At 50.0% G+C, this 26,330-nt stretch overlaps 2 protein-coding genes and 1 long non-coding RNA gene across 54 annotated transcripts in view; 1 reads left to right on the top strand and 2 right to left on the bottom strand.

The window, feature by feature from the left end:
• BRCA1 (BRCA1 DNA repair associated) overlaps positions 1-3,262 on the top strand; it is a 100,326-nt gene extending 97,064 nt beyond the window's left edge. For 50 of the 51 annotated variants that reach the window (XM_077969258.1, XM_077969254.1, XM_077969246.1 and 47 more), the window contains one exon: positions 1,758-3,262. In XM_077969258.1, the coding sequence (XP_077825384.1) occupies positions 1,758-1,882 (125 nt within the window). In that variant the 3' untranslated portion in view covers positions 1,883-3,262. 51 annotated transcript variants of the gene reach the window in all.
• Positions 69-5,807, bottom strand: LOC144335744 (uncharacterized). 2 transcript variants are annotated; one of them, XR_013406875.1, is made up of 4 exons: positions 5,395-5,807; positions 4,447-5,079; positions 3,785-3,861; positions 69-456 (listed from the first exon to the last, which is right to left on the bottom strand). It is a non-coding gene; the product is annotated as an uncharacterized LOC144335744 (long non-coding RNA). The 2 variants fall into 2 exon arrangements; XR_013406874.1 differs by having other exon boundaries at positions 4,447-5,088; positions 5,402-5,807.
• Positions 5,808-18,339: 12,532 nt separating this feature from the next.
• On the bottom strand, positions 18,340-23,258 carry RND2 (Rho family GTPase 2). The gene is given in 5 exon segments (NM_001261140.1): positions 18,340-19,524; positions 20,066-20,200; positions 20,968-21,077; positions 22,546-22,633; positions 23,122-23,258. Coding segments are annotated over 5 exon segments (684 nt in total). The 5' UTR covers positions 23,224-23,258; the 3' UTR covers positions 18,340-19,275.
• Between the last annotated feature and the right edge of the window lie 3,072 nt (positions 23,259-26,330).

Genomic DNA, 26,330 nt, shown 5'->3' with positions numbered 1-26,330 from the left:
ACCTGGTGCTTGAATAGCACAGTTCTTAGCACATTTTGAATATTTGTTGAATGAAGGGCTAAAATGTCTTTTTGACGTTTTTATTGTTGTTTGTTTTATATTGTAAAAGTAAGACATGAACTGTTTCCATAGGGTGGGAGTAAGATATGAATGTAGATCACAAAAATATAAATCAAGGCCGGGGATGGTGGTTCATGCCTATAATTCCAGCACTTTGGGAGGCCAAGATGGAGGCCAAGGTGGGAGTGCAGGAGTTCGAGACCAGCCTGGGCAACATAAGGAGACTTCATCTGTACAACAAATTTAAAAAGTAGCTGGGTCTGGTGGCAGATGCCTGTAGTCGCAGCTACTTGGGAAGCTGAGGTGGGAGGATCACTTGAGCTCAGGAGGTCGATGCTACAGTGAGCCACGATCATACCACTGCACTCCAGCCTGGGCGACACAGCGAGACCATGTCTCAAAAAGAAAAAAGAAAGTATAAATTTACACAAAAACAATAAAATAATCCCAGTAATTCCACTACTTGGAGATGATCACCATAAAATTCCACCAGGCATATGTGCATATATATACACGGGTGTATTTTATAAAATGTGATCATAATTACACTGTTTTGCTTTTTTCCTTAAGTTATCACATACATTTTTCCATATTGTTAAATTACAGTGCTGTTTTCCTGGTGGCTTTCCTTTAACAGATTGAAGTTCATGTTAATACAGTTGCCAGAGGCTGTGGGCTTTCACCAGCTGTCACTCCTTGGGCCTCTTCAGAGCAAGGCCTTATGTCCTGAAGCATTGCTTTTTTTTTTTTTTTTTTTTTTTTTTTGAGGTGGAGTCTCACTCTGTCACCCAGCAGGCTGGTGTACAGTGGCCCAGTCTTGGCTCACTGCAACCTCCGCCTCCTGGGTTCAAGTGATTCTTCTGTGTCAGGATCACCTGACATCAGGAGTTTGAGACCAGCCTGGCCAACATGGTGAAACCCCATCTCTATTAAAAATACTAAAAAAAAAAATTAGCCAGGCATGGTGGCACACGCTTGTAGTCCCAGTTACTTGGGAGACTGAGGCAGGAGAATTGCTTGAACCCGGGAGGTGGAGGTTGCAGTGAGCTGAGATTGCACCATCACAATCCAGCCTGAGTGACAGAGCGAGACTCCATCTCCGAAAGAAAAATATAATTATCCTGGCGTGGTGGCAGGCACCTGTAATCCCTGCTACTTGGGAGGCTGAGGCAGGAGAATCACTTGAACCTGGGAGGTGGAGGTTACAGTGAGTTGAGATCGTGCCATTGCACTCCAGGCTGAGCAACAGGAGCAAGACTGTCTCAAAAAAAAAAAAAAGGCCAGGCGTAGTGGCTCACGCCTGTAATCCCAATACTTTGGGAGGCCAAGGCAGGTGGATCACCTGAGGTCAGGAGTTCAAGCCCAGCCCGGCCAACATCGTGAAAACCCGTCTCTACTAAAAATGCAAAAATTAGCCAGGTGTGGTGGCGTGTGCCTGTAATTCCAGCTACTCGGGAGGTGGAGACAGGAGAATTGCTTGAACCCGGGAGGTGGAGGTTGAATGAGCCAAGATTGCGCCATTGCACTCCAGCCTGGGCGACAGAGCAAGACTCCGTCTCAAAAAAGAATAATAATAATTGGCTTCTACCTCATTAATCCTAAGAATTAATGCAACCAGGACCCTGGAGTCTATTGATTAGAACCTGGTCCAGGAGAATGAATTGACACTAATCTGTGCTTGTGTTCTCTGTCTCTAGCAATTGGGCAGATGTGTGAGGCACCTGTGGTGACCCGAGAGTGGGTGTTGGACAGTGTAGCACTCTACCAGTGCCAGGAGCTGGACACCTACCTGATACCCCAGATCCCCCACAGCCACTACTGATTGCAGCCAGCCACAGGTACAGAGCCACAGGACTCCAAGAATGAGTTTACGAAGTGGCCTTTCCAGGCCCTGGGAGCTCCTCTCACTCTTCAGTCCTTCCACTGTCCTGGCTACTAAATATTTTATGTGCATCAGCCTGAAAAGGACTTCTGGCTATGCAAGGGTCCCTTAAAGATTTTCTGCTTCAAGTCTCCCTTTGAAATCTGCCATGAGCACAAAATTTTGGTAATTTTTCACCTGAGAAGATTTTAGACCATTTAAACGCCACCAATTGAGCAAGATGCTGATTCATTATTTATCAGCCCTATTCTTTCTATTTGGGCTGTTGGCTTAGGGCTGGAAGCACGGAGCGGCTTGGCCTCAAGAGAACAGCTGGTTTCCCTAAATTTGCTTCTCTAAAACCCTGTGTTCACAAAGGCAGAGAGTCAGACCCTTCAATAGAAGGAGAGTGCTTGGGATCGATTATGTGACTTAAAATCAGAATAGTCCTTGGGCAGTTCTCAAATGTTGGAGTGGAACACTGGGGAGGAAATTCTGAGGCAGGTATTAGAAATGAAAATGAAACTTGAAGGCTGGGCATGGTGGCTCACGCCTGTAATCCCTGTACCTTGGGAGGGTGAGGCAAGTGGATCACTGGAGGTCAGGAGTTCAAAACCAGCCTGGCCAACATGGTGAAACCCCATCTCTACCAAAAATACAAAAATTAGCCAGGCATGGTGGTGGACACCTGTAATCCCAGCTACTCGGGTGGCTGAAGCAGGAGAATCGCTTGAGCCCGGGAGGTGGAGTGGTTACAATGAGCCAAAATCATAACACAGCACTCCAGCCTGAGTGACACAGTGAGACTGTGGCTCCAAAAAAAAAGAAAGGAAAATGAAACTAGAAGAGATTTCTAAAAGTCTGAGGTATATTTGCTAGATTTCTAAAGAATGTGTTCTAAAACAGCAGAAGATTTTCAAGAACCGGTTTCCAAAGACAGTGTTCTAATTCCTCATTAGTAATAAGTAAAATGTTTATTGTTGTAGCTCTGGTATATAACCCATTCCTCTTAAAATATAAGACCTCTGGCATAAATATTTCATGTCTATAAAATGACAGATCCCACCAGGAAGGAAGCTGTTGCTTTCTTTGAGGTAATTTTTTTCCCTTTGCTCCCTATTGCTGAACCACACAGCTTCATAAATAATTTTGCTTGCCAAAGGAAGAAAAAGTGTTTTTCATAAACTCATTATCCAGAACTGTTTATAGCTGTTGGAAGGACTAGGTCTTCCCTAGCCGCCCCCCCGTGTGCAAGGGCAGTGAAGACTTGATTGTACAAAATACCTGTTGTAAATATTGTGCTGTTAACACTGCAAATAAACTTGGTAGTAAACACTTCCACCATGAATGACTGTTCTTGAGACTTAGACCAACTGACTTGTTTCAGAGCCTTTTCACTGTGCTTCAGTCTCCTCCTCTGTAAAATGGGGTTAATGATAGTATCAACCTCTTAGGATTTATTGAGGCAGCTTAAATACCTTTTGTATTTCCTGTTGCTACCAAAACAAATTGTTGCAAGGTCAGAAGTCTGAGGTGGCTCAACTGTTTCTTTGTTTCAGGTTTCATGAGGCCAAAATAAAGGTGTTTGCAGGGCGCGTTCCCTTCTAGAGGCTCTGGGAATAAGTCCTTGTAGTTTTAGAACTAAGATCCCTGTTTCCCACCGGCTGTCGGCTGGGCATCATTCTCAGCTTCTTGAGGTTCCCCACATTCCTAGGCTTCTAGTCCGTCTGCCTCCACCTTCAAAACCAGCAATGGGTGGTCAAGTTTTTCTCACACTGAATCTTGCTGACTGCTCCATCTTTCTAACTCCTGCCAGAGACATGTCTCTGTTTCTAAGGGCTCAAGTGATTAGATTGCACCCACCTGGTAATCCAAAGTGATCTTCATATCTTAAAGTCCATAGCCTTAGCCATAGCTGCAAAGTCCCTTCACAGCAGTACCTAGGTTAGTGTTGGATTGAATAACCAGAAGACAGCAATCAAGGGAAGACATCTTTAGAATTCTGCCTACCACTTGTATTTAACATGCTTAATCCACAGATGACACTCTCTATCATTATTTCCTGGTCCTCACACTGCTCAGAGATTGGAATCCTTTTTGAGCAAAGAGAGTGAAGTCATCACACAATTCAGTCCTGCTGTATTTGCTGGAGACAGTGAAGGAGGATAGAGAAAATGGAGCTAACTGCCAGTATTACATTTTATATCAGTCTTCATCATAGCCCTATGAAGCGGGTATTTGTTACCTCATTGGAAAAATGGGAGTTGAATCCCAAGTTCCTTGTTTGTAAGATTTTACTCAGATTTGCACAGCTAATAAATGACTACATGAAGATCCAAAGCCACCTTTCTGTTCCCATCATCAGCTTTCCATCTGCCTCTGTCACTGGACCCTGGGACAGAAGGTTCAAGCCTTAAGGGAATTTGGGGAGAGAACTAGATTTTGAGAGGAACTCGCACTCACTTCCTTTTTGGGCCATGGTAGGAGGTAGTAAAAGCAGCCCCATGTCAGGCAAAGGGTCTTACAGTAGTGGATCATGGCTGCTATTTCCACTTCTCTCTGGCCTTCCAGCTTATGACTGTATCTTAGTTGTCAAAGCCTTCCAGTTCATCCTCACCTACAGCTTGACTTCCCTAGGGCCCATGCCAGCTCCCTGTCTACCTGCCAGCGAGTTGATGAGTCTCCGTGTTAGCAGTAAAGTCAGGCAGGAAGCAAGCAGAAGTGCTACTGGGCCTTGAGGCTAAGCCAGGCCTCAGCCTTCTGACCCCATCACTGTTGGGTTAATAGGAAAAGCAGTATCCATCTAGTACAGCCTGCGTTTTCAGGAATAGTGAGTGAAAGCAAAGATGACTAAAATACATTAAAGTTTTCTGTAATTGTCTCTAAGGTCTCCCAACAAATATACACCCCATCTGTTTCAAGTTCTGCATAACCTTTCCCAAAAGTCAAGTTCAGGCCCTGGCCTCATGATGCCTGGCCCAGGTTAAGAGTCTACCTAAGGCCGGGCGCGGTGGCTCACGCCTGTAATCCCAGCACTTTGGGAGGCCGAGGCGGGCGGATCACAAGGTCAGGAGATCGAGACCACGGTGAAACCCCGTCTCTACTAAAAATACAAAAAACTAGCCGGGCGCGGTTGTGGGCGCCTGTAGTCCCAGCTACTCGGGAGGCTGAGGCAGGAGAATGGCGTGAACCCGGGAGGCGGAGCTTGCAGTGAGCCGAGATCGCGCCACTGCATTCCAGCCTGGGCGACAGAGCAAGACTCCGTCTCAAAAAAAAAAAAAAAAAAAGAGTCTACCTAAGGGGCCCGGTGCAGTGGCTCACGCCTGTAATCCCAGCACTTTGGGAGGCCAAGGCTGGCTGATCACCTGAGTTCAGGAGTCCGAGATCAGCCTGGGCAATACGGTGAAACCCCGTCTCTACTAAAAATACAAAATTAGCCGAGCATGGTGACACTTGCCTGTAATGCCAGCTACTTGGGACGCTGAGGCAGGAGAATCTCTTGAGCTGCGAGGCGGAGGATGCGGTGAGCCGAGATCGTGCCATTGCACTCCAGCCTTTGTAACAAGAGTAAATCTCTGTCTCACCAAAAAAAAAAAAAATAGTCCTACCTGAGGAGAGTTAATCCATGTTCCTTTGACCTCTGACTTTAAGATGTCCTCCCACTTTTCCACCCCACAATCTCTAGCCCTCTCTGGGCACAGCAGCACTTGGGAACTGGTTCCTGTACTGCCTTTATCTCATTTTACAAAACAAACTTCTACAAAGAAGCTGGAAAGGAAGGAGAAAGGATTATCATGCAGGCACAGGGAGGGGGCCTAGAGAAGAGCTCTGGCAGATTATGTCCCTCCTAAAAAATGCAACCAGAATCATCAAAAAGTATTGCCTCAAAAACATGCAGGAGAAAAAGAAAGGAATCAGTGTTGGGGTAGTTGGAGCGGAAGGAGCCAAGCTGCCCAGAATGTGTCCTCTGAAGGCTGCGAGGAGCAGATAAGGTCAGCCCCAGAGGCAGACGGCACACAGAGAATGGCAGGATGAGGGGGAGCTGCAGATTTATGCAAAGAAGTCCCAGAGAATGGGGCCAGCTACCCAGGGAATGTGGGGGCTCACTTATCAAAGACTACTGGAAAATGGCTGAGCCGGCAGCCCCCTCCACTATAGTGATGCATGGTTCCCTTGAACACCCAGTAACTGCCTGTAACAAGGAGAAAATTAAAGAAACTAATCTGGCCAAATAGAAAATTAAGGAAAACTAGAAACAGCTCCTATGGAGAGCAGGGATTGGGGAGGTGTAGAGGGAGCTGATCCTGAATGTCTGGAGGATCAGGAGAATGTAAGCAATTGTTGAAGGGACTAGAAGGAATCGAGATCTAGAGAGACATCCCCCCGACTCTCATGGCTGGGGAATATGAGCTGTGGAGACATGGTTTCAAGAACTCAAAATGGGTCGGGCGCGGTAGCTCAAGCCTGTAATCCCAGCACTTTGGGAGGCCGAGACGGCAGATCACGAGGTCAGGAGATCGAGACCATCCTGGCTAACACGGTGAAACCCCGTCTCTACTAAAAATACAAAAAAAAAATTAGCCAGGCGAGGTGGCGGGCACCTGTAGTCCCAGCTACTCGGGAGGCTGAGGCAGGAGAATGGTGTGAATCCAGGAGGCGGAGCTTGCAGTGAGCCGAGATCCAGCCACTGCACTCCAGCCTGGGCGACAGAGCAAGACTCCATCTCAAAAAAAAAAAAAAAAACCTCAAAATGATATGTGACAGCTTAACATTACAGTTCAGTGCAAGGTTCTCAAAGCATGATCCCCTGATAGGAGTGTGAGGGGGCAACACCATCACCTAGGAATTTGTTAGATATGCAAATTCCCAGACTCAGTGAATCCCAGACTTAGGTGGGGCCAGCAACCTGTGATTCTGCAACAGGCTCAAGTTTGAGAACAAATGGCTTAGTGTAAGGGGCTGCTAATTGGTATATAAATGTTACCTGTGGTCTATTATTTTGTCTGTAGTGAATCTTGGGCTTGTTAAGGATAAATAAGGTTTGTGGGCTGGTAAGTGGTTCGCTACAAGGTTGCAACAGCTGACTTCAGTTACCTTCAAGAAGGCCCTTTAAGCAAAAACAGTAGTCCCCCCACTTATCCATGGTTTTGATTTCAGTTACTTATGGTCAACCATGGTCCAAAAATATTAAAAGGAAAATTCCGGAAACAAGTCATACGTTTTAAATTGTACACCATTCTGAGTATTGTTTGACTTGTTCTATTTTATTAGTTATTGTTAATCTCTTACTGTGCCCAATTTATAAATTAAATTTTATCATAGGTATGTATGTATAGGGAAAAACATCATATATACAGGGTTTGGTACTATCTGAGGGTTCAGGCATCCACTTGTCGTCTTGGAACATATCCCCCGCAGATAAGGGGGGACTGCTGTACAATGCAAAGGACAAAGATTAAATTATATTAGCAATCTAGGAGCAGAAGGGCAAGACTGCTTTTTTAAAAAACAGCTAAAGGTTTAGGAGGTTTTATTAATATTTAAATTGTATTGAAACCACAGCTGCAGCCTTTGACTCCAGCATAGATATGCAAATGTGGCTTTCAAAAGAAAGGCAATTTCAGACAGCCCTCAAGGTAACAAGAACAAATAAAACAAATGATTTTGTAATTTATCTTTATTGACTGATGGTGCGCAAGGCACAGACACCCATACCCTGTGAGAGTCAGCAACAGCTGAGCTCTCTGAGGAGCGAAGAGAAAGCCAGCCTGGAGGGAGATGCAGGCCGACCCGTGGACGGTAACAGAAAACACACAGAGCAGGCAGATGGGAGAAGAAGACAACTGAGTTAAAAGGGAAGGAAAATGAAAACCCAGCCCTGGATCCTGTAAACCATCTGATCTTGCTGGCTCTCAGCAGCAACAACAATAATCATTAATGACTATCATTTGCCACACTCCTAAGTGCCACGCACTATTCCCCACATACAAATGAGGAAAATGAAGCTTTGAGAGGTCAAGCAACTTACCCAAGATCACACAACAAAAGGAAGGGGCAGAACCCAGATTCAAACAAAGATTTGTGTGAGACTGAAGCCCTGTGCTCTTTCCAGTGCATTGCACTGGGAACCAGTCCTGGGAGGCGGTGAATAACAATAAGGTTAATGATTGAGGGGACACTTTGTGCCCGGTTCTGTGGTATTCTGTATGGGCATGCGTGTGTCTGTGTGTGCGTGTATGTGTGTAGCTATGGAAAACAGGGTGAAAAACTCCATTTCTGACCTTCAAATTGGTTACTATCCAATGAGTGAGGCAAGAAAAGAAAGCCAAAGAAAACTTGCAGAATTCTGGTGTAAAAGTTCTTTTGGGGCCATGTGGTGGGGCCAGGCTCTGCCTGTTGTGGGAGACTTCTGGTGGAGGCATCTCAACTGGGCCTTGGGCCTTGAGTAAGATTTAGCCAGTTGAGGCCGGGCGCGGTGGCTCAAGCCTGTAATCCCAGCACTTTGGGAGGCCGAGACGGGCGGATCACGAGGTCAGGAGATCGAGACCATCCTGGCTAACACGATGAAACCCCGTCTCTACTAAAAAATACAAAAAACTAGCCGGGCGCGGTGGCAGGCGCCTGTAGTCCCAGCTACTCGGGAGGCTGAGGCAGGAGAATGGCGTAAACCCGGGAGGCGGAGCTTGCAGTGAGCTGAGATCCGGCCACTGCACTCCAGCCTGGGCGACAGAGCGAGACTCCGTCTCAAAAAAAAAAAAAAAAAAAAAGATTTAGCCAGTTGAAAACGAAAGCTGGAGATGCCACAGGCCCAGGTGAGAGCCTCCAGCTGCTAGAATTGGAGGAAGGAGCACCTGATCCAGAGAGATGAGAAAAGACAAGAGAGTCCTGAAAGGATACATATCTCTGACCCTTTGTCCCTACCCAATCTCCCTAGACCTTCCATCCCAAGCCCAAACCCAACCTTTCCAATTCCTTACCCGCTGCTCCTTTTCAGGCACCCTGGCCACCAAATATAGGAACCCATAAAGTTTGCTCATACTCTATGTTCTACTAGGCAAATCCTGATCTGCCGTCTCCACAGGCCCCAATCCTGCCCCCTCACCCCTACAGAGCCTTCCCTGGGTTTTCTAGGCCAGAATCTCTCCCCAGTTAGAATACTTCAGAAGTTTTGCTTTATTTGTGACACTTTATTCAATCGAAGTTATTTGTGTGCATATTTTATCCTCTCTATTTGACTAGAAGGTCCTTATAATCTCTTATGACCATAATTATTTTATCTTTGGTATAACCCAGTTCTGTAACTAGCAGATACTTTGTTAGGCACCCAGTGAGTTTTTCCTGAATGAATGAAGTAAAGGATGAAAGGAAGTAAATGATGACTCAGTGCATTGAAGGGCTTATCCAACTACTGGTTCCACTCTCAAGACCTTTGGAAAACTAGCCGTGTTCTGGAATGCTAATTATCTTTAATGCCTTTTGCCCATTTTTCTATGATCCTAACTTACTCCAAAAACAATATAAGGGATCTATGTGTCCAAGAGTGGCTTCTTCTAAACCCACACCTAAGGATTTTCTTTTTTTTTTTTTTTTTTTTCGAGACAGAGTTTTGCTCTTGTTGCCCAGGCTGGAGTGCAATGGTGCGATCTCACTGCAACCTCTGCCTCCAGGGTTCAAGCAATTCTCCCTGTCTCAACCTTCTGAGTAGCTGGGATTACAGGCGCCCGCCACCACGCCAGCTAATTTTTGTATTTTTAGTAGAGACAGGGTTTCACCATATTGACCAGGCTGGTCTTGAACTCCTGACCTCAGGTGATCCACCCACCTCAGCCTCCCAAAGTGCTGGGATTACAGGCGTGAGCTACCACACCTGGCCTCTTTGATTCTCTTTTGCCTATCATGAAGGCTACCCCTTTGTACTTAATTAGACCAATGTCCACCCAGACAGAATAACATTTTCCCCTATCTATCAGCAAGGTCTTCTCCATGATGGACATTCAAGGCAGACAGAGAGACTGCTGCTGCAATAACTGGGGAAATAATTATGGTGTTCATGATTATTTCTTTGCAGGTTCAAAGCATTAGCCCAGCCATTATCTCTCCCACTTCACTAGGATAAAATTGCTAACCGCACTTTATAGGTGCTAAAACAGGTCCAGGGCCTTGTCAAAGGTCACTCAGTGAGCTGGTGGCAGACCTGGAAATAACTAACCTAGGAGTCCCTGTTCATTAGGCCACAGATGGAAATGCCCTCATTATGCTGTCTGGGCTATGTCTAGGAGAGAGTCAACTAACGACTCCAGTTGAACAGAGATATGCACTGGAAGATAATAGGAAGTTTATGACTATAGAGTGTTTTTCTCTGCAGTGCTGCAGCAGTTGACACTGGTTAATTCCAGAGGGCGTGTGTGTGTGTGTGTGTGTGTGTGTGTGTGTGTGTGTGTGTATTTAAAACATTATTGCACGTCCTAGATGAGGGAATAGAGGGTGAATCCAAGGTAACACAGACACACAGGTAAGCAGATGTTTGCCATCTTCTCTTGAAAGTCATATAAAACCAAATACTAAAAATTAGCCGGGCGTGGCAGCATGCACCTGTAGTCCCAGCTGCTGGGGAGGCTGAGGCAGGAGAATGGCGTGAACCCAGGAAGCAGAGCTTGCAGTGAGCTGAGATCACGCCACTGCACTCCAGCCTGGGAGACAGAGCAAGACTGCATCTCAAAAAAAAAAAAAAAAAAAAAGTCATATAAAATAAAATTACAGTGTATATTAGCAAGAGAAACTCAACTTAGGAGGCTCTTCCCAGCTGTTAGGCTATATGACTCTGGAATAAGCTAGTACACATTAGGTAGAAAGTCTAGGATTGTTCCTAGGGTTCTAGGTGGCAGGAGGTCTTTCCTGGAGGCAAAGGACTGTGGGGCTGTCTCAGGGCCTTCTGCAGCTGCTAAAGTGAGAAGCCTGCCGACGGGATCATCCCCAAGCCCACAGAAGCTCTGAAAGCTATGGAAACCAAGATCTGTACAGAAGCCACTTCTGGTTTCTAATGCCTGATAAATTAAAATGGAAAAAAAAAATTCCCAAGGAAATTCAAGAATGCAAGAATGTTCTGGGGCCGGGCGCAGTGGCTCATGCCTATAATCCCAGCACTTTGGGAGGCCGATTGCCTAAGGTCAGAAGTTCAAGACGAGCCTGGTCAACATGGTGAAACCCTGTCTCTACTAAAAATAGAAAGTTAGCCAGGCATGGTGGCGTGCCCCTGTAATCCCAGCTACTCAGGAGGCTGAGGCCAGAGAATCACTTGAACCCGGGAGCTGGAGGTTGCAGCAAGCTGAGATCATGCCATTACACTCCACCCCAGGCAATACGAGCAAAACTCCATGTCAAATAAATAAATAAATAAATAAATAAAATAATGTTCTACAATGTGGCCACAGGTCTGTGCTGGCTAAGGCAGTGACGTCCCCCTCCCACCAAAGCCTAAGCCTTCTAACGTCATCCTAAAGCATGGGGATCACCTCTTCACCTCAGGCCAGCTCTGGGCTTTTCTCAGCCTATTCACCAGCCTCCATTAGTCCTCAGCTCTGCCCAGTCCCGCTGAAGGCTGTAGGGCATCGAATGGGCAGAGGGCATAAAACCTGAGTCCAGAGGTGGTGGTTGCACAACATTGTGAATGCACTAAATGCACCTGAATTGTATATTTTAAAATGGCTAATTGTATGTTATGTGAATTTCAATCGATTTTTTTTTTTTTTTTTTTTTTGAGACGGAGTCTCGCTCTGTCACCCAGGCTGGAGTGCAGTGGCCGGATCTCAGCTCACTGTAAGCTCTGCCTCCCAGGTTTACGCCATTCTCCTGCCTCAGCTTCCCAAGTAGCTGGGACTACAGGCGCCCGCCACCTCGCCCGGCTAGTTTTTTGTATTTTTAGTAGAGACGGGGTTTCACCGTGTTAGCCAGGATGGTCTCGATCTCCTGACCTCGTGATCCGCCCATCTCGGCCTCCCAAAGTGCTGGGATTACAGGCTTGAGCCACCGTGCCCAGCCTTCAATCAATTTTTTAAAAAAATCAAACTGAGCCACCTTTGGGGTGGGGAGAGGAGCTGGGCCAGGCTCGGAGGATTTGAGGGTTGAAACTCCTTGCAGGGAGTGCAATGAACAACAATGGGGAGGCCAGTCTGGGCCTCCCCACTCCTCCTCCAGGACCAGATGGGAACTGGAGCTAGGGAGAAAGGCCCAACTGGGGCAGCGCTGGGCTCTGGACAGAAGAGAAGCACTCAGTGAATGTGAGGAGGCTGCAGCCGTGGGCTCATTTGCATCATAAGTGATTGGTTTTCCCTGCTCGTCCCTCATTAGGACACAATGGACAGTTGTTTGCTGGCGCAGCAGATCCATTTACCAAGGGAGAGAGGAGACAGAGCACAAGTGACCAATGGGTAATAGTGTCGAAGGGTGGGCAGCCGCGTCCCCTCCCCTGTGTTCCCAGGCTACTGGGACTCTTGTTCTCACACAATGAGAAGGGACCTTAGAGAGCAAATCACCCCTTCACTTTATAGAAGAGACTGAGGTGCTGAGAGGGGGTAAGACTTGCTGTGGTCAAACAGCAAGAACATGGCAAACCTAAGCATTTTAGACTCTAACCTCTGGATCCTTTTTCTTTGAGACAAGGTCTCGCTCGGTCATGCAGGCTGAAGTAGTACAGTGGCACAATCTCAGCTCACTGCAACCTCTACCTCCCAGGCTCAAGTGATCCCCCCACCTCAACTTTCTGTGGGCCACCACACCTGGCTAATATTTTATAGAGACAAGGTCTCACTGTGTTGCCCACATTGGTCTCGAACTCCTGGGCTCAAGTGATCCTCCAGCCTTGGCCTCCCAAAGTGCTAGGATTACAGGTGTGAGCCACAGCACTGGGACTGTTTTTTTGTTTTGTTTTGGTTTGGTTTTTTTGAGATGGGGTTCCACTCTGTCACCCAGGTTGGAGTGCAGTGGTGTGATCACTGCTCACTACAGCTTCGAACTCCTGGTTCAAGTGATCCACCCACCGCAGCCTCCTGAGTAGCTAGGACTATAAGTATGTGCCACCACGCTTAGCTAATTTTTATTTATTTTTTCTAGAAACAGTGTTTCCCTATGTTGCCCAGGCTGGTCTCAAACTCCTGGGTTCAAATGATCCTCCCACCTCAGCCTCCTGAATAGCTGGGATAACAGGTGTGAGCCACTGCACCGGGCCTGGATTCTAAACTGTCATTTGAGGGTTCACTTCGTTTGCCCACAATACCTTCTCCATGTTCCCATTCCCATCTCTGTGGTCTCCTGTTCTCGGGGCCTTTGTTTCCATCATTCTGTCTCCTGTGTCTATTTCTTTTTCTCTATTTCTGTTCCTCTCTGTATCTTTTCCTCTTGGTTTCCAGGCAGCTAGGATAATTACTAGACTTCTAATTAACCCCTTCCCTAACAAAGGTGGGTCTGGCATGAGACGCAGCAATTAAGCAAGTGTCTTGGTTTGTTTTGGGGATAGGTCGGGAGACAAAAATATGAGTTGGGGCCTATTATAAACCAGGCACTAAGACACATAACACACTTTATCTCATTTCATCCTTTCAATCTTGCAAGGTAGGTGTTCTTAGAGACAAAAAGGGTGAGGCTCAGAGAACTTGTGCAAGGGCACCCAGCTAGCAAATTGTAGTTACCTGACTCCAAAACCTCTGTTCTTCCATCTCACACCCTGGCACAGGGTCTAACGCAGGGTAAGGGGCTCATTGACTCCAGACTCAAGTGAGCCACGAAGTCGCTGAAGGAGACCACTGTTTTGTTGCTGTCCTCTAGGCAGCAACTGCCTCTCCCCAGAGCCCCCTCCTCCTCTGAGCCCCTTCTGCAGGGTGGCGAAATCTCACAAATGCAAGCTTTTGCCCCCGGGGAGATGGGGAGGCAGTGATCAAGAGAGAAACCTGACCAACCCAGACCAACCATGGGGGTCTCCCTCCTGCTAACACCCCTCCCTAACACCCCTCCCGGTGGTTCCCCGTCTGCCCCTCCCCTCATGGGTCAAGCCTGCCGGCGTCTGTGTCTGTTTCATTGTGCTGTGGGGGAAGGGGAGAGTCAGGGGTGAGTGGGTGTCTGTGTGCATGAACATAAGGCCTCCCGGTTCATTCTGACACTGAATGAAAAACTCACCAATTATTCGTCCAATCTCATTAATATGCAGACAGACATCTGTTATTTAAGAGTCAACAGCAGAGGCATTTTCTCGTGGGGAGGGGCACTAGTGTACATGGCTTTCTTGTCTCTCGGCTGCTAGGGGGTAGCTACTCAGGAATCATCCCACACCTCCTGACCTGGAGCCTCCCCACTCTCTGACCCTCACTCACAGCCTTGAGGGCAGCAAGTAAGGGACTGACCAGACAGAGCTGGAGGGAGATCTGAGAACCCGGCTGGAAGGAAGGAAGCAGGAGAGGAGCTGCCTTGTGTAGAACAAACTGAGAACAAAATGCTAAACCCTTTCCCGGGGAAGAGAATGTGGAGTCGGGGGAGAGAGCTGTGCCAAGAGTGCCTGCCCCACTGGGCATCTCAGGGACATGACCCCTTCCCCCACACCTTCCTCAGCCTGCAGGACAAGTCTGAGTGCACCTGAAGCAGGGAGAGCGTCACTATGGCAACATGAAGTCCTCACCCAGAGACTGCAGAAAAAGTAATAAGAGGAGTTCAGAAAAATGGAGACCAAGGGACCTCAATCTTTGGAGGAGTCACTAAAGCTCTCTTCAGGCCCAGGATAGGTGTGGGAACAAGACATAACCACCTCCCGCTTCCTATCTTCTGTCTTCCTCCAGCCTTCCAGTCCCAGCACAAAATACCCCTCTAAGAAGCCTTTCCCGACTCCCTCAGGCCCAGTTTAGAAGCACTTAAGCCTTGGTGTCTTGGTTGTAAAGAATAAAAGTTGACATCAGCTCAGCAACACAATGAGGAAGATGTAGTGATCCGCCCCCTTTTCTAGGTGCAAAAACTGAGGTTCACAGAGGTGCTGAGCCTCACCAAAGACTCCCCAGGGAAGAAGCAGCAGAGCTCAACCCAGGCCCCGGGACTTCTGCCTCTGAATCTGAAGCTCTTCCCACGACTGTCCCTCCTGGGAGGGCCAGAGTCACAAGGGGAGGACCCTTGTCAGCTGAAGTGTTTCAGTAGTTTGACTGAGTCCTCTCTTCCCATCCACCCTGTCCTTCCCCCTCCTCCCTCCCAGGCAGGCTTATTGCCTAGGTTAAGAAACACCAGGGCGGGGCGCGGTGGCTCAGGCCTGTAATCCCAGCACTTCGGGAGGCCGAGGAGGGCAGATCACGAGGTCAGGAGATTGAGACCATCCTGGCCGACATGGTGAAACCCCGTCTCTACTAAAAATACAAAAATTAGGCCAGGCGCGGTGGCTCACGCCTGTAATCCCAGCACTTTGGGAGACTCAAGCAGATGGATCCTGAGGTCAAGAGATCGAGACCATCCTGGCCAATATGGTGAAACCCCGTCTCTACTAAAAATACAAAAATGGCTGAGCACGGTGGCTCACACCTGTAATCCCAGCACTTTGGGAGGCCAAGGCGGGTGGATCACCTGAGGTCGGGAGTTCAAGACTAGCCTGACCAACACGGAGAAACCCCCTCTCTACTAAAAATACAAAATTAGCTGGGCATGGTGGCGCATGGCTGTAATCCCAGCTACTTCGGGAGGCTGAGGCAGAAGAATTGCTTGAACCCGGGAGGCAAGGTTGCCGTGAGCCGAGATCACGCCCGTGCACTCCAGCCTGGGCAATAAGAGTGAAACTCCGTCTCAAAAAAACAAAAAAAAACAAAAAAAACCCAAACCTAAAATTAGCTGTGTGTGGTGGTGCACACCTGTAGTTCCAGCTACTCAGGAGGCTGAGGCAGGAGAATCATGTGAACCTGGTAAGCAGAAGTTGCAGTGAGCTGAGATGGTGCCACTGCACTCCAGCCTGAATGACAGAGCGAAACTCTGTCTCAAAAAAAAAAAGAAGAAAAAAAAAAAAAAAAAAAAAAAAACAGAAACACTGGCAGCCATCACAGTGTGATTAGTTGTTTATTTCATTAAATGTTTAACGAGGCTACATTGTTTCCCAAACCAGTCTCATTTGTGAGGGAAACAGCTGCAGAGAAGAAAGCTGAGTGACTCCTGCATCTGGGGTGGGGAAGGGAGTAAGGTCCCCTCCCTTCAGCCTACAGAGGCCTTTGAGGATCAGGAACAGTCCCATTCCCTCCTCCCACCCACTGAGCTGCTCAGCCCAGAGCCCTCCTCCCCAGAAACAAAACATCTGGCAATCCAGACCTGCAGAAAGGGACCAAAAATCCATTCCTGGTAGTATTAAAAAGGTATTAAACTTTGGGGGTTCCTCCAGCTGATTGATCTTTCTAATTATGTTTGCATTCCCTGAGCTCACATGGCAGGAGATGGAGATTAGAGGAAAGAGGGGGCACAAACACTCCACATTCTACACTTTGGTGATTGCAGGCTTGAAACTGCTATGCACTGAGAAGTCCAAAGTGAAAAGAGAAGCCACTCAGCTAAAAATCACAAGTCGATTTTTATGGCAGGTCCTTGTGCGGAAAGGGTCAGTCCTCAAAGACAGATGGAGATCCACCTAGCTGGGCCTGGAGCCCCTGCCCTGTCCTGTACCCTTAGCCGAGGACTCAGGGTCCTTGAGTCAGTCCCTAACCAGGTCTCAGTTTGAGGGGCACTTAGATAATTTCAAATGCCATTGAAGTTATCCTAGAATCTTTGAGACGGGCTGAGATGAACTAGTCCCATAGGAGAGGTTGGGATAGGGGTATCTGATGAGCCAGGGAGTGGTGGGTGGGAATTTCTTGTCTCTCAATACTGGAACCTGGCATAAGGGAAAAGAGAAGCTATTTTCTCTTTTTCTTTTTTTTTTTTTTTTTTTTTTTCTGAGACGGAGTCTTGCTCTGTCGCCCAGGCTGGAGTGCAGTGGCCTGATCTCAGCTCACTGCAAGCTCCGCCTCCCGGGTTCACGCCATTCTCCTGCCTCAGCCTCCCGAGTAGCTGGGACTACAGGCGCCCGCCACCTTGCCCGGCTAGTTTTTTTTGTAGTTTTAGTAGAGACGGAGTTTCACTGTGTTCACTAGGATGGTCTCGATCTCCTGACCTCGTGATCCACCCGTCTCGGCCTCCCAAAGTGCTGGGATTACAGGCTTGAGCCACCGCGCCCGGCCCTCTTTTTTTTTTTTTTTTTAAGAGACAGGGTCTCACTCTGACACTCAGGCTGGAAGACAATGGCATGATCATAGCTCACTGCAGTCTCGAACTCCTGGCCTCAAGCGATCCTCCCAGCTTGGCCTCCCAAAGGAGGAATCTTGGCTGGGATTATAGGTGTGAGTCACTGCTGACAAGCTATTTTAAATGACACATCTCAGAGCCAAATCTCCCAGCCCCAAATACCTCATCCAGATAACCATCTATCCAAAAAACAACTCTGATCACTTCACTCTCTGCCTGAAATTCCTGGTGGCTTCATCCTCTGAGGATGATTTCATTCATCCTCAGAATGAAATTCTGGTTCCTCTGTGGACCCTGCAGTAGCTTCAGGGTACCTTCCTAGCCTTGTCTTCTATTCTCCCTGCCATGGGAGCCCCAACAGTGCTATGCTCGTTCTCATCTCCACGTGTTTACACATGCTGTACCCTCTGCCCAGAGTGCCTTTCCTACCCCTTCCCTGCCTGGCAAACTCCTCTTCAACCCTCAGGACCTGGCTAACAGGACTGGCTTCTCAGGCTGCAAGGAGCTCCCATAGCACCCTGTACATGTACAAATATCCCTCAGTCATGGCACCCTCACACCTGGGGTACTTCTCTTCCACATTGGGTTGGCCTCCAGAAGCTTAGAGACTGGTCCTTGCAATCTCCCAAGCCAGTGTATGGCACACAGTTGGTGTTCAATACATACTTGCTGAATGAATGAAGAGGGAGGAATGGGCTATAAATTTGGGTGGGATCCCAGCAGACAGTTGGGTAAGGTCAGTGTTCTCTTCCAGTGTGTCTGGGAGAACTGGCTAGGGCTGGGGCTGGGGGAGGGAAGGGCCAGGGATGGTTCCTGGGGGAGAATGTCACTGAAAAGAGGCCAGTGGGACCAGAGCCAGGGAGGGAATACAGGACAATCTGAAACCAGACTCCCGAGAAAACAGACCAGCACTGTCTTTCCTGACAACAGGCGCTCGGCCGTCCTTTCCACCATCTTTCCTTGAAGGGACAGAGTAGGGGTAACTCTAACAGCTGATGCTTCCCTGAAAGTCATCAAGGAACTCAGCATGGAAGGAGAGAAAGGTCCCTGGCCTGAGCCTCTAAGACCCCAGAATCAAACTACTGACCCCTTAGGAAACTTCACGCTGTATAGGGGTAGCTTCTGTGATGTGGAGGTTTTTGATGCCTCCTCATCCCCACAACCCCCAGGGCACCAGCAGACTCCAAGCCAGGGGTACAGATGGCGAGCAGGACCCCTCCCACACTAGCAGCAGGCTTGGCTGGGCTGAGAAATACTGACTAATTGCATGTCAGTCTGCTCTAAAATCCCCTAATGGCCTGAGAATTGCCCACTTTATTAACTGGGATGAACAGTCCCAGGATGTCTCCTTCTCCCAACTCTGACTCCTAAAAGGACACTTCTGATCCAACCTATGGCTTTGTCCTCTGTTCTATCTGCGGACATGGAAAGTTCCCCGGCTGAGGTCTAACTTTCCATCTTACTGCTAGAGACTGGTAGATTGATTTTTTTAAAAAGCAACAAAACTAAAGCCACAGCCGTTTTCCATGGACTTGGGCTTTATTGGGTGACTGTAGAGGCAAGGGAGGTTCTAGGGCTGGTGGACTGATGGTGGGGGAAGGGCTTCTCCTTGCTTTTGAATTTAGTGCATGTTGCCTAGAGGTTAGGTGTGTGAGAATAGCTGCAGAAGTGAGAGGAGAGGAAAAGAGAAGGTCGTAGAATGGACATTTTCCTTGGGCCAGAACCAGGATATGGGGGCTGGGGGTGGAGAGGGAGGGTACTCTTCACATAGGAGACTCCACCAAGGTCACTATTTGATATCAGCTTCCCTAACCCCCACCTGCCCCATCTCAGTTCATGCCCCAGATGCCAGCCCTGTTAGCTCCCTCAATATCCACTGGAGAAGAGGAGGGAGGAGGAGATGAGAAATGATGATATCCTTCTGCCCTCCAGCTCCCCTGCCCAGAAGAATTGCTTGCTCTGCCTGCCCTGACTTCCCAGCCAGGCTCAGGAGGTCAGAAAGCCTGGGCGCAGGCAGGGGAACAACTGTGTCCCTCACCACCCCTCTTCACACTCTGCCCTCTCCTAGCCCCTCACATGAGGTTGCAGCTCTTGGCTCGATCCTTGTGTATCTCGCCCTCATTCCCCCGGTCTGGCCGTCCTGACAGCTGAGTGGATCGCTGCATTCCCCGGCGTGAGTCAGTTCGGCGCAGCTGCCTATGGCCACGGCCAAGGGAGGCCACTGTGGCCACGTGGAAGACATCCCTGACGCTGCGCTCAGAGGACCTGGAGGAGCACTCAACGTAGGACACAGCCCCCACCTGCTTGGCCAGCACAGTGCCCTGGAAAAGGAAGGAGTGCATGGAAGAAAGTTATAGGTCTTAGCCTGCAGCTTAGAAAGGGGCACGGAGGCTATGGGCTGGGGTTGAATGTCAGGGCTGGGGACAGTCAAGGGATCAGGTCAGAGGTCACAGGCCAGAACAAAGGATGAGCCAGGTAAGGTGTTTTCTTTTTTTTTTTTTGAGACGGAGTCTCGCTGTGTCTCCCAGGCTGGAGTGCAGTGGCGTGATCTCGGCTCACTGCAAGCTCCGCCTCCCGGGTTCACGCCATTCTCCCGCCTCAGCCTCCCAAGTAGCTGAGACTACAGGCGCCCGCCACCACGCCCGGCTAGTTTTTTGTATTTTTAGTAGAGACGGGGTTTCACCATGTTAGCCAGGATAGTCTCGATCTCCTGACCTCGTGATCCACCCGCCTCGGCCTCCCAAAGTGCTGGGATTACAGGCTTGAGCCACCGCGCCCGGCCAAGGTGTTTTCAAATCAGAGACTGAAGGTGCAGAGGTGACAGGTCTAGGCTGGGATGAGGTCAGAGGTCAAGGGTCCCACCTGCTCATGTGTAACAGGGATAAGCCTCTGCTTGGACAGCTCCCTCAGTGTGGCCAGGTCAGTCCGCATGTCCAGTTTACAGCCAACCAGCACAACCTTGGCATTGGGGCAAAACTCTTGAGTCTCTCCCTGCCACTATGTAGGAGAAGAAAAGAGAATTGTGGAGCGGTGGAGGGAAGCACAGGGTGAGCCTTTGCGCCATGCCAGCAGTGTGCCCTCTCTTCCTCACAGCATGCAGAAACCACGTATCCCTCGGAACTCTCCCACACAAGGAAGAGGTGAGAATGCTAGGCTTGGGTTGAGAGCAGGATGGGGTGAGAGAGAAGTAGGGGGGACGAGAGGGCTGGCGTGGGCCTGCGGACTCTTCTCCCTCAGTGGCTATGAAGGGTCTGCCAGCCTGGAACCTTCCCATTCCCACTCGCCTTTCCCATGCTGTCTCCTGGGAACAAATTTATCCCACCCTCCCCTCCCCCACCTGGGAACTGGGGCTGCCCTAGCTGACTTCTGTCCATTCACCACTGGCTTTTCTCATGGAAATTGGGGCCTGGAGAGGAGGCCACAGGGCTTTCCTGAGTTCCAGGATCAGCCTTCACATCCCATCCCCTCCATCTGGGGCTCCCACTGCCAAGGACTTGGAAGAGCAGAGAAAGAATCCCGTGAGTGCTTCTCCCTTCACTCCCCCACCTCCCCTAGCTGCTGTATCCAGCTCTGAGGACTTTCAGGAAGCGGGTGGCTGGGAGGGATGGGGGCTGGAGGCAGGGGTGGCAGGGATGAGAGCTTCACTCGCTAACCAGCTGACGGCTGTACCCCAGCTATCACTCCCTCCTCCTGGCCCATTTTATGTCAGGACCATGGTGGCTGGTCCGTCTCAGTCTAGCTGCCCTATTTCCCCAGGCTCCCACCTTCTTGAGAACACTGTCCAGTGTTTCTGGTCGGCTAATGTCGAAGCAGATGAGCACAGCATCAGAATCAGGATAGGCCAGAGGCCGGACATTATCATAGTAAGAGGAACCTGAAGGAAGAGAGAGCATGAGGGGCCTGAGTGGATGGGAGGCCTGGAAGGGAATGGGAGACCTTCCAGATCCTGGTCAAGGGATGCTGGGAGCAGAGAATGGAAAAGAGCAACCACTAATACCCATCATTAATACCCATCATGGAGTCTGGGTTTCCCAAGTGGGGCAGTGGGCAGAAGGGGAGTCAAATGGTGGGAAACGGCTCTCTGCTTCCCTAGGGGTTTAAAAAGTAATAATTTTTATTCTTGACTAAGGTTTGGACCCCTTTGAGAAGCTCATGAAATCTATAGTCATTCTCATAAAATGTTACGTGTGCTTTCTGGGCTTTGGCAGTCTAAAGCCCCAAAGGGAACTCTTGTAAAAATAAAAACCCGGCCGGGTGCGGTGGCTCAAGCCTGTAATCCCAGCACTTTGGGAGGCCGAGACGGGCGGATCACGAGGTCGGGAGATCGAGACCATCCTGGCTAATACGGTGAAAGCCCGTCTCTACTAAAAAATACAAAACACTAGCCAGGCGTGGTGGCGGGCACCTGTAGTCCCAGCTACTCGGGAGGCTGAGGCAGGAGAATGGCGTAAACCCGGGAAGCGGAGCTTGCAGTGAGTTGAGATCCGGCCACTGCACTCCAGCCTGGGCGACAGAGCAAGACTCCGTCTCAAAAATAAAATAAAATAAAAATAAATAAAAATAAATAAAAACCCTCCTTATGTTGGGAGGAGGAAAACAGCAGTGGCAGGAAAGCACTCTCCCATTCTCCTGGGAGTTGACCTCAGATTTCTCTAGTTCAATGGAGAGAAACAGCCCCCGACCACTCCTCACTCAAGACATTCTAAATGTCTTTTCTCTTTTTTTATTTTTTGAGACGGAGTCTTGCTCTTTCGCTCCGGCTGGAATGCAGTGGAATGCAGTGACATGACCTCGGCTCACTGCAGCCTCCCTCTCCCAGGTTCCAGCGATTCTCTTGCCTCAGCCTCCCCGCAGCTGAGATTACAGGCACGTGCCAGATGCCCAACTAATGTTTGCATTTTTAGTAGAGACGGGGTTTCAACCATGTTGACCAGGCTGGTCTCAAACTCCTGACCTCAGGTGATCTGCCCACCCAAGCCTCCCAAAGTACTAGGATTATAGGTGTGAGCCACCGCACCCAGCCTCTGAATGTCTTTTCTAAACTCAGTCTTATCTCCGAAGAAACATGTTCCAAATTAAAAGCCATTCCTTCCCAACTTTCCCAGGTAGGCAGAACCCAGCTGAAGGGCTCAGATCCTAGGCTTTCTCCTTTAGGACATGGTTTCTGTCAGGATCAGCAAGTTCTGCCTCAGTTTCCCTAGCTTTAAGCGGAAAATTGATTTTTCCTTCCTGTTGGAATTGGATGGATGGGCTGGGCTGACCTGGAACCTAAGGGTCTAGCCAAGGGAGGGGACAGAGTGGGCCACCTTGGAAGTCAGGGTGACCCCCAGGGACTTGGCTACCTGAAGTGTCCCACATGTTGAGCTCAATGCGGCGCTTGTCGATCTCAAAGCTCGCGGTGTAGTTCTCAAACACGGTGGGGACATAACTCTGCAGACACGGGATGGATCCAGATGAGATCCTCTCTCCAAGTCCTCACCCCAGATAAATGCCCTCCTCACTCCCACACCCCGTCCAGCCCAGCCCCTGGACACAAGTTGGTTTGGGATTGGGCAAAGGGGAGATCCCGGGAGCTCCTGCCCCCCGCAGAATCTCTGCTAGGCTCCCAGACCTCCTCCTGGTCCCTTCAGCCCCCTAGTTCTTCCCTTCTCCATTGCCCAGGACCTCCGACATTCCCCTCGCCCTCCCTCCCGGATGCTCTGGTTCTCCCAAACCCCATCCATCTCACCCTGCTCCCTAATTCCTCCCACCCCAATCCTCTGCAGTCCTTCCCGAGCCCTCAAGGCCTCCCCCCGTCCTCCGAGCCCCTGTATCTTGTCCCTGGTTACCCGAGTACCCGTTCCTATCCGTCCCCAGGGCCCCTGTCACCCATCCCGCAGCAGCCTTAGCGCCCCCCTCCCAAGACGCAGGTCCCTCACCCCGGGATAGGCGTCCTTGGCGAACACCTGCAGCAGCGCCGTCTTGCCGCACTCTGCGTCTCCCACCACCACGATCTTGCAGCGGCCGCTCTGCCCCTCCATGGTCCCGGCTACGCGCCGGTCCCCCACGCCACCCCCCTCCCGGGCCCCGCCGCCGCCTCTGCCGCCGCCTCCCCCGCCGCTGCAGCTGCAGCCGCGCGGGCCGCCAACACCGGCATCTCGCGGGCCCGCGCCGAGCCCCCGCCCCGGGGCTGCGGCCCCCCTCAGCCCCGCCCCCAGCCTGGCGGCCGCGCCCCCCGGCCCCGCCTCCCACCCGCGCAGCCGGGGGGCGGGGCCCAGCAGATCTGGGCGGAGCCCTGGGAACAGAGGACCCAGAGCCGGGGTCCAGCGCGCCAGTGTTGGCTGAGGTGCCCCTGCCGGTTTGGGACAGGCCGAACCGGGCTTATTTGACTTTCTCGGAGATAAGGGCAGGGCAGAGTTCAAGCGAAGTTCTTAGGGGTACACTAATGTGAGCGGCACACGCGCGAAGCTCGGCCCTGCTGTGTACCCACGCGTGCACGCAGGTGCACCAGTGCGGACAAGAGCGGGGGCAGCCATCCACTTCCTGAACACGGCGGGAGAGAGATGCTAAGGGGAAGGAGCCAGGCTTTTTTATTTTCTCTCCCGCCTCCGCCCGTGTCCTGGCAGGGGGTCTTGGGGAAATGGGAGGGTGAACCCCAGCACACCCACCCGGACGGTGGTGACATCATAGCTTTCCGTCCCCATGACAACGGGCAGCCGGGTCTCGGGTTGCATTGACTTAACCGCGGCTAGACTAGCAGAGAAGCGTGGACTGAGTTCCTCCAGCCAAGCACTGGGTGGAAAGTTTTGGGGGAGCTGCGTCCTCTGGTGGATACTTGGGGAGAAGGAGATTAGGAAGAGAAAGAACCAGCCGGGCACGGTGGCTCACGCCTGTAATCCCGACACTTTGGGATGCCCAGGCGGCCTGATCACGAGGTCAGGAGATCGAGACCATCCTGGTCAACATGGTGAAACCCCGTCTCTATTGAAAATACAAAAATTAGCCGGGTGTGGTGGCGTGCACCAGAAGCTGAGGCAGGAGAATCGCTTGAAGTCGGGAAGCAGAGGTTGCAGTGAGCAGAGATCGCGCCACTGCATTCTAGCCTGACGACAGAGACAGACCCCATCTCAAAAAAAAAAAAAAAAAAAAAGGAAGAGAAAGAACCAACCGCCAGAGTTGCTCTGCTGGAGCCAGAGCTAAACCCAAAAGTCAGGCTTGATTAAGAGTCTTAACAATAGACCGGGCGCGGTGGCTCACGCCTGTAATCCCAGCACTTTGAGAGGCCACTGCACCCCAGCCTGGGCGACAGAGCGAGACTCCGTCTCAAAAGGAAAAAAAAAAAAAGAGTCTAACAATAATAAAACCACCGATACGTATTTGCGTGGCACCTTTTACTTTTTTTTTTTTTTACCTTTTAAAAGTGCTTTTTTGGCCAGGCACGGTGGCTCACGCCTGTAATCCCAGCACTTTGGGAGGCCGAGGCGGGTGGATACCTGAGGTCAGGAATTTGAGACCAGCCTGGCCAACATGGTGAAACCCCGTCTCTACTAAAAATACAAAAACTAGCCGGGCATGGTGGCGCGTGCCGGTAGTCCCAGCTACTCGGGAGGCTGAGGCAGGAGAATCGCTTGAACCTGGGAGGTGGAGGTGGCAGTGAGCCGAGATTGCCTCACTACACTCCAGCTTGGGCAACAGAATTTTGGGGAAAAAAAAGTAATTTTTTACATCGAGGCAATTCGAGTTAATAATATATGTTGCAAATAATTGTGTAAAGATAACTAGAAGCTGGGCGCAGTGGCTCACGCCTGTAATCTCAGCACTTTGGGAGGCCGAGGCTTGCTTGTATGCAGGAGTTTGAGACCATCCTGGGCAATATTAGCGAGACCCTGTCTCTAGAAAAACAAATCAAAACTTAGCTAGGTTTGGCCACTCTAGGCACGCTGCCTATGGGGTAGCCCTGCTCTGCAAAGAGCGGTAAAACATAAAATTAGCCGGTCGTAGTGACACATGCCTGTGGTCCCAGCTATACAGGAGGCTGAGGTGGGAGGATTGCTTGAACCCGGGAGTTTGAGGCTGTAGGAAGCTGTGATCACGCCACCTTGCTCAGCCTGGGTGAAAGAGTGAGATCCTGTATCAAAAAAATAAAATAAAATAAAAATATAACTAGAGCACGCAGCATCATCACTATGTTACAGAAGGGAAAATGAGGAACAGAACGTTAACACCAAAGTCAGAAAGTTTTAAAGGCGTGGTCTCCATGCTTCTGCTTTGCCACTGCAAGACCACAGTGAATTAAGTCTCATCCCTGCCTGGGTTACATAAAGGTACAGTCAGAGCCTGAGATACAATTTAGCTGGACTCCAGTCTACATGTAAGTAACTCCAAATCTGATGTAAGTTCAAGTTTTGGGACTGTTCCTTAACTTTTTTTTTTTTTTTTTTTTTTGAGACACAGTCTGGCTCTGGAGTGCAGTAGCATGATCTCAGCTCACTGCAAGCTCCGCCTCCCAGGTTCATGCCATTCTCCTGCCTCAGCCTCCCAAGAAGCTGGGACTCCTGGCGTCCACCACCACGGCCGGCTAATTTTTTGTATTTTTTAGTAGAGACGGGGTTTCACTGTGTTAGCCAGGATGGTCTCGATCTCCTGACCTCGTGATCCACCCGCCTCGGCCTCCCAAAGTGCTGGGATTACAGGCGTGAGCCACCGCACCCGGCCTTTTTTTTTTTTTTTTTTTTTTTTTTTTTTTGAGATGGAGTCTCCCTCTGTCGCCCAAAGTGGAGTGCAGTGACACGATCTTGGCTCACTGCAACCTCCGCCTCCCGGGTTCAAGCAATTCTCCAGCCTCGGCCTCCCGAGTAGCTGGAACTATAGGCACCTGCCATCATGCCTGGCTAATTTTTGTAGTTTTAGTAGAGACGGGGTTTCGCCATACTGGTCAGGCTGGTCTCGAACTCCTCCTGACTTCAGGTGATCCACCCGCCTCGGCGTCCCAAAATGCTGGGATTACAGGTGTGAGCCACGGCGCCTGGCCTTTTTTTTTTTTTTTTTTTTGAGACAGGGTCTCACTTTGTTGTCCAGACTGGAGTGTAGTGGCGCTATTTCGGCTTACCGTAACCTCAGCCTCCCAGGCTCAAGCGATTCTCCCGCC

This window comes from Macaca mulatta, chromosome 16 (assembly GCF_049350105.2).
Source record: "Macaca mulatta isolate MMU2019108-1 chromosome 16, T2T-MMU8v2.0, whole genome shotgun sequence".
Classification (NCBI taxonomy): Eukaryota; Metazoa; Chordata; class Mammalia; order Primates; family Cercopithecidae; genus Macaca; species Macaca mulatta.
This window is presented reverse-complemented; position numbering and strand designations above follow the sequence as displayed.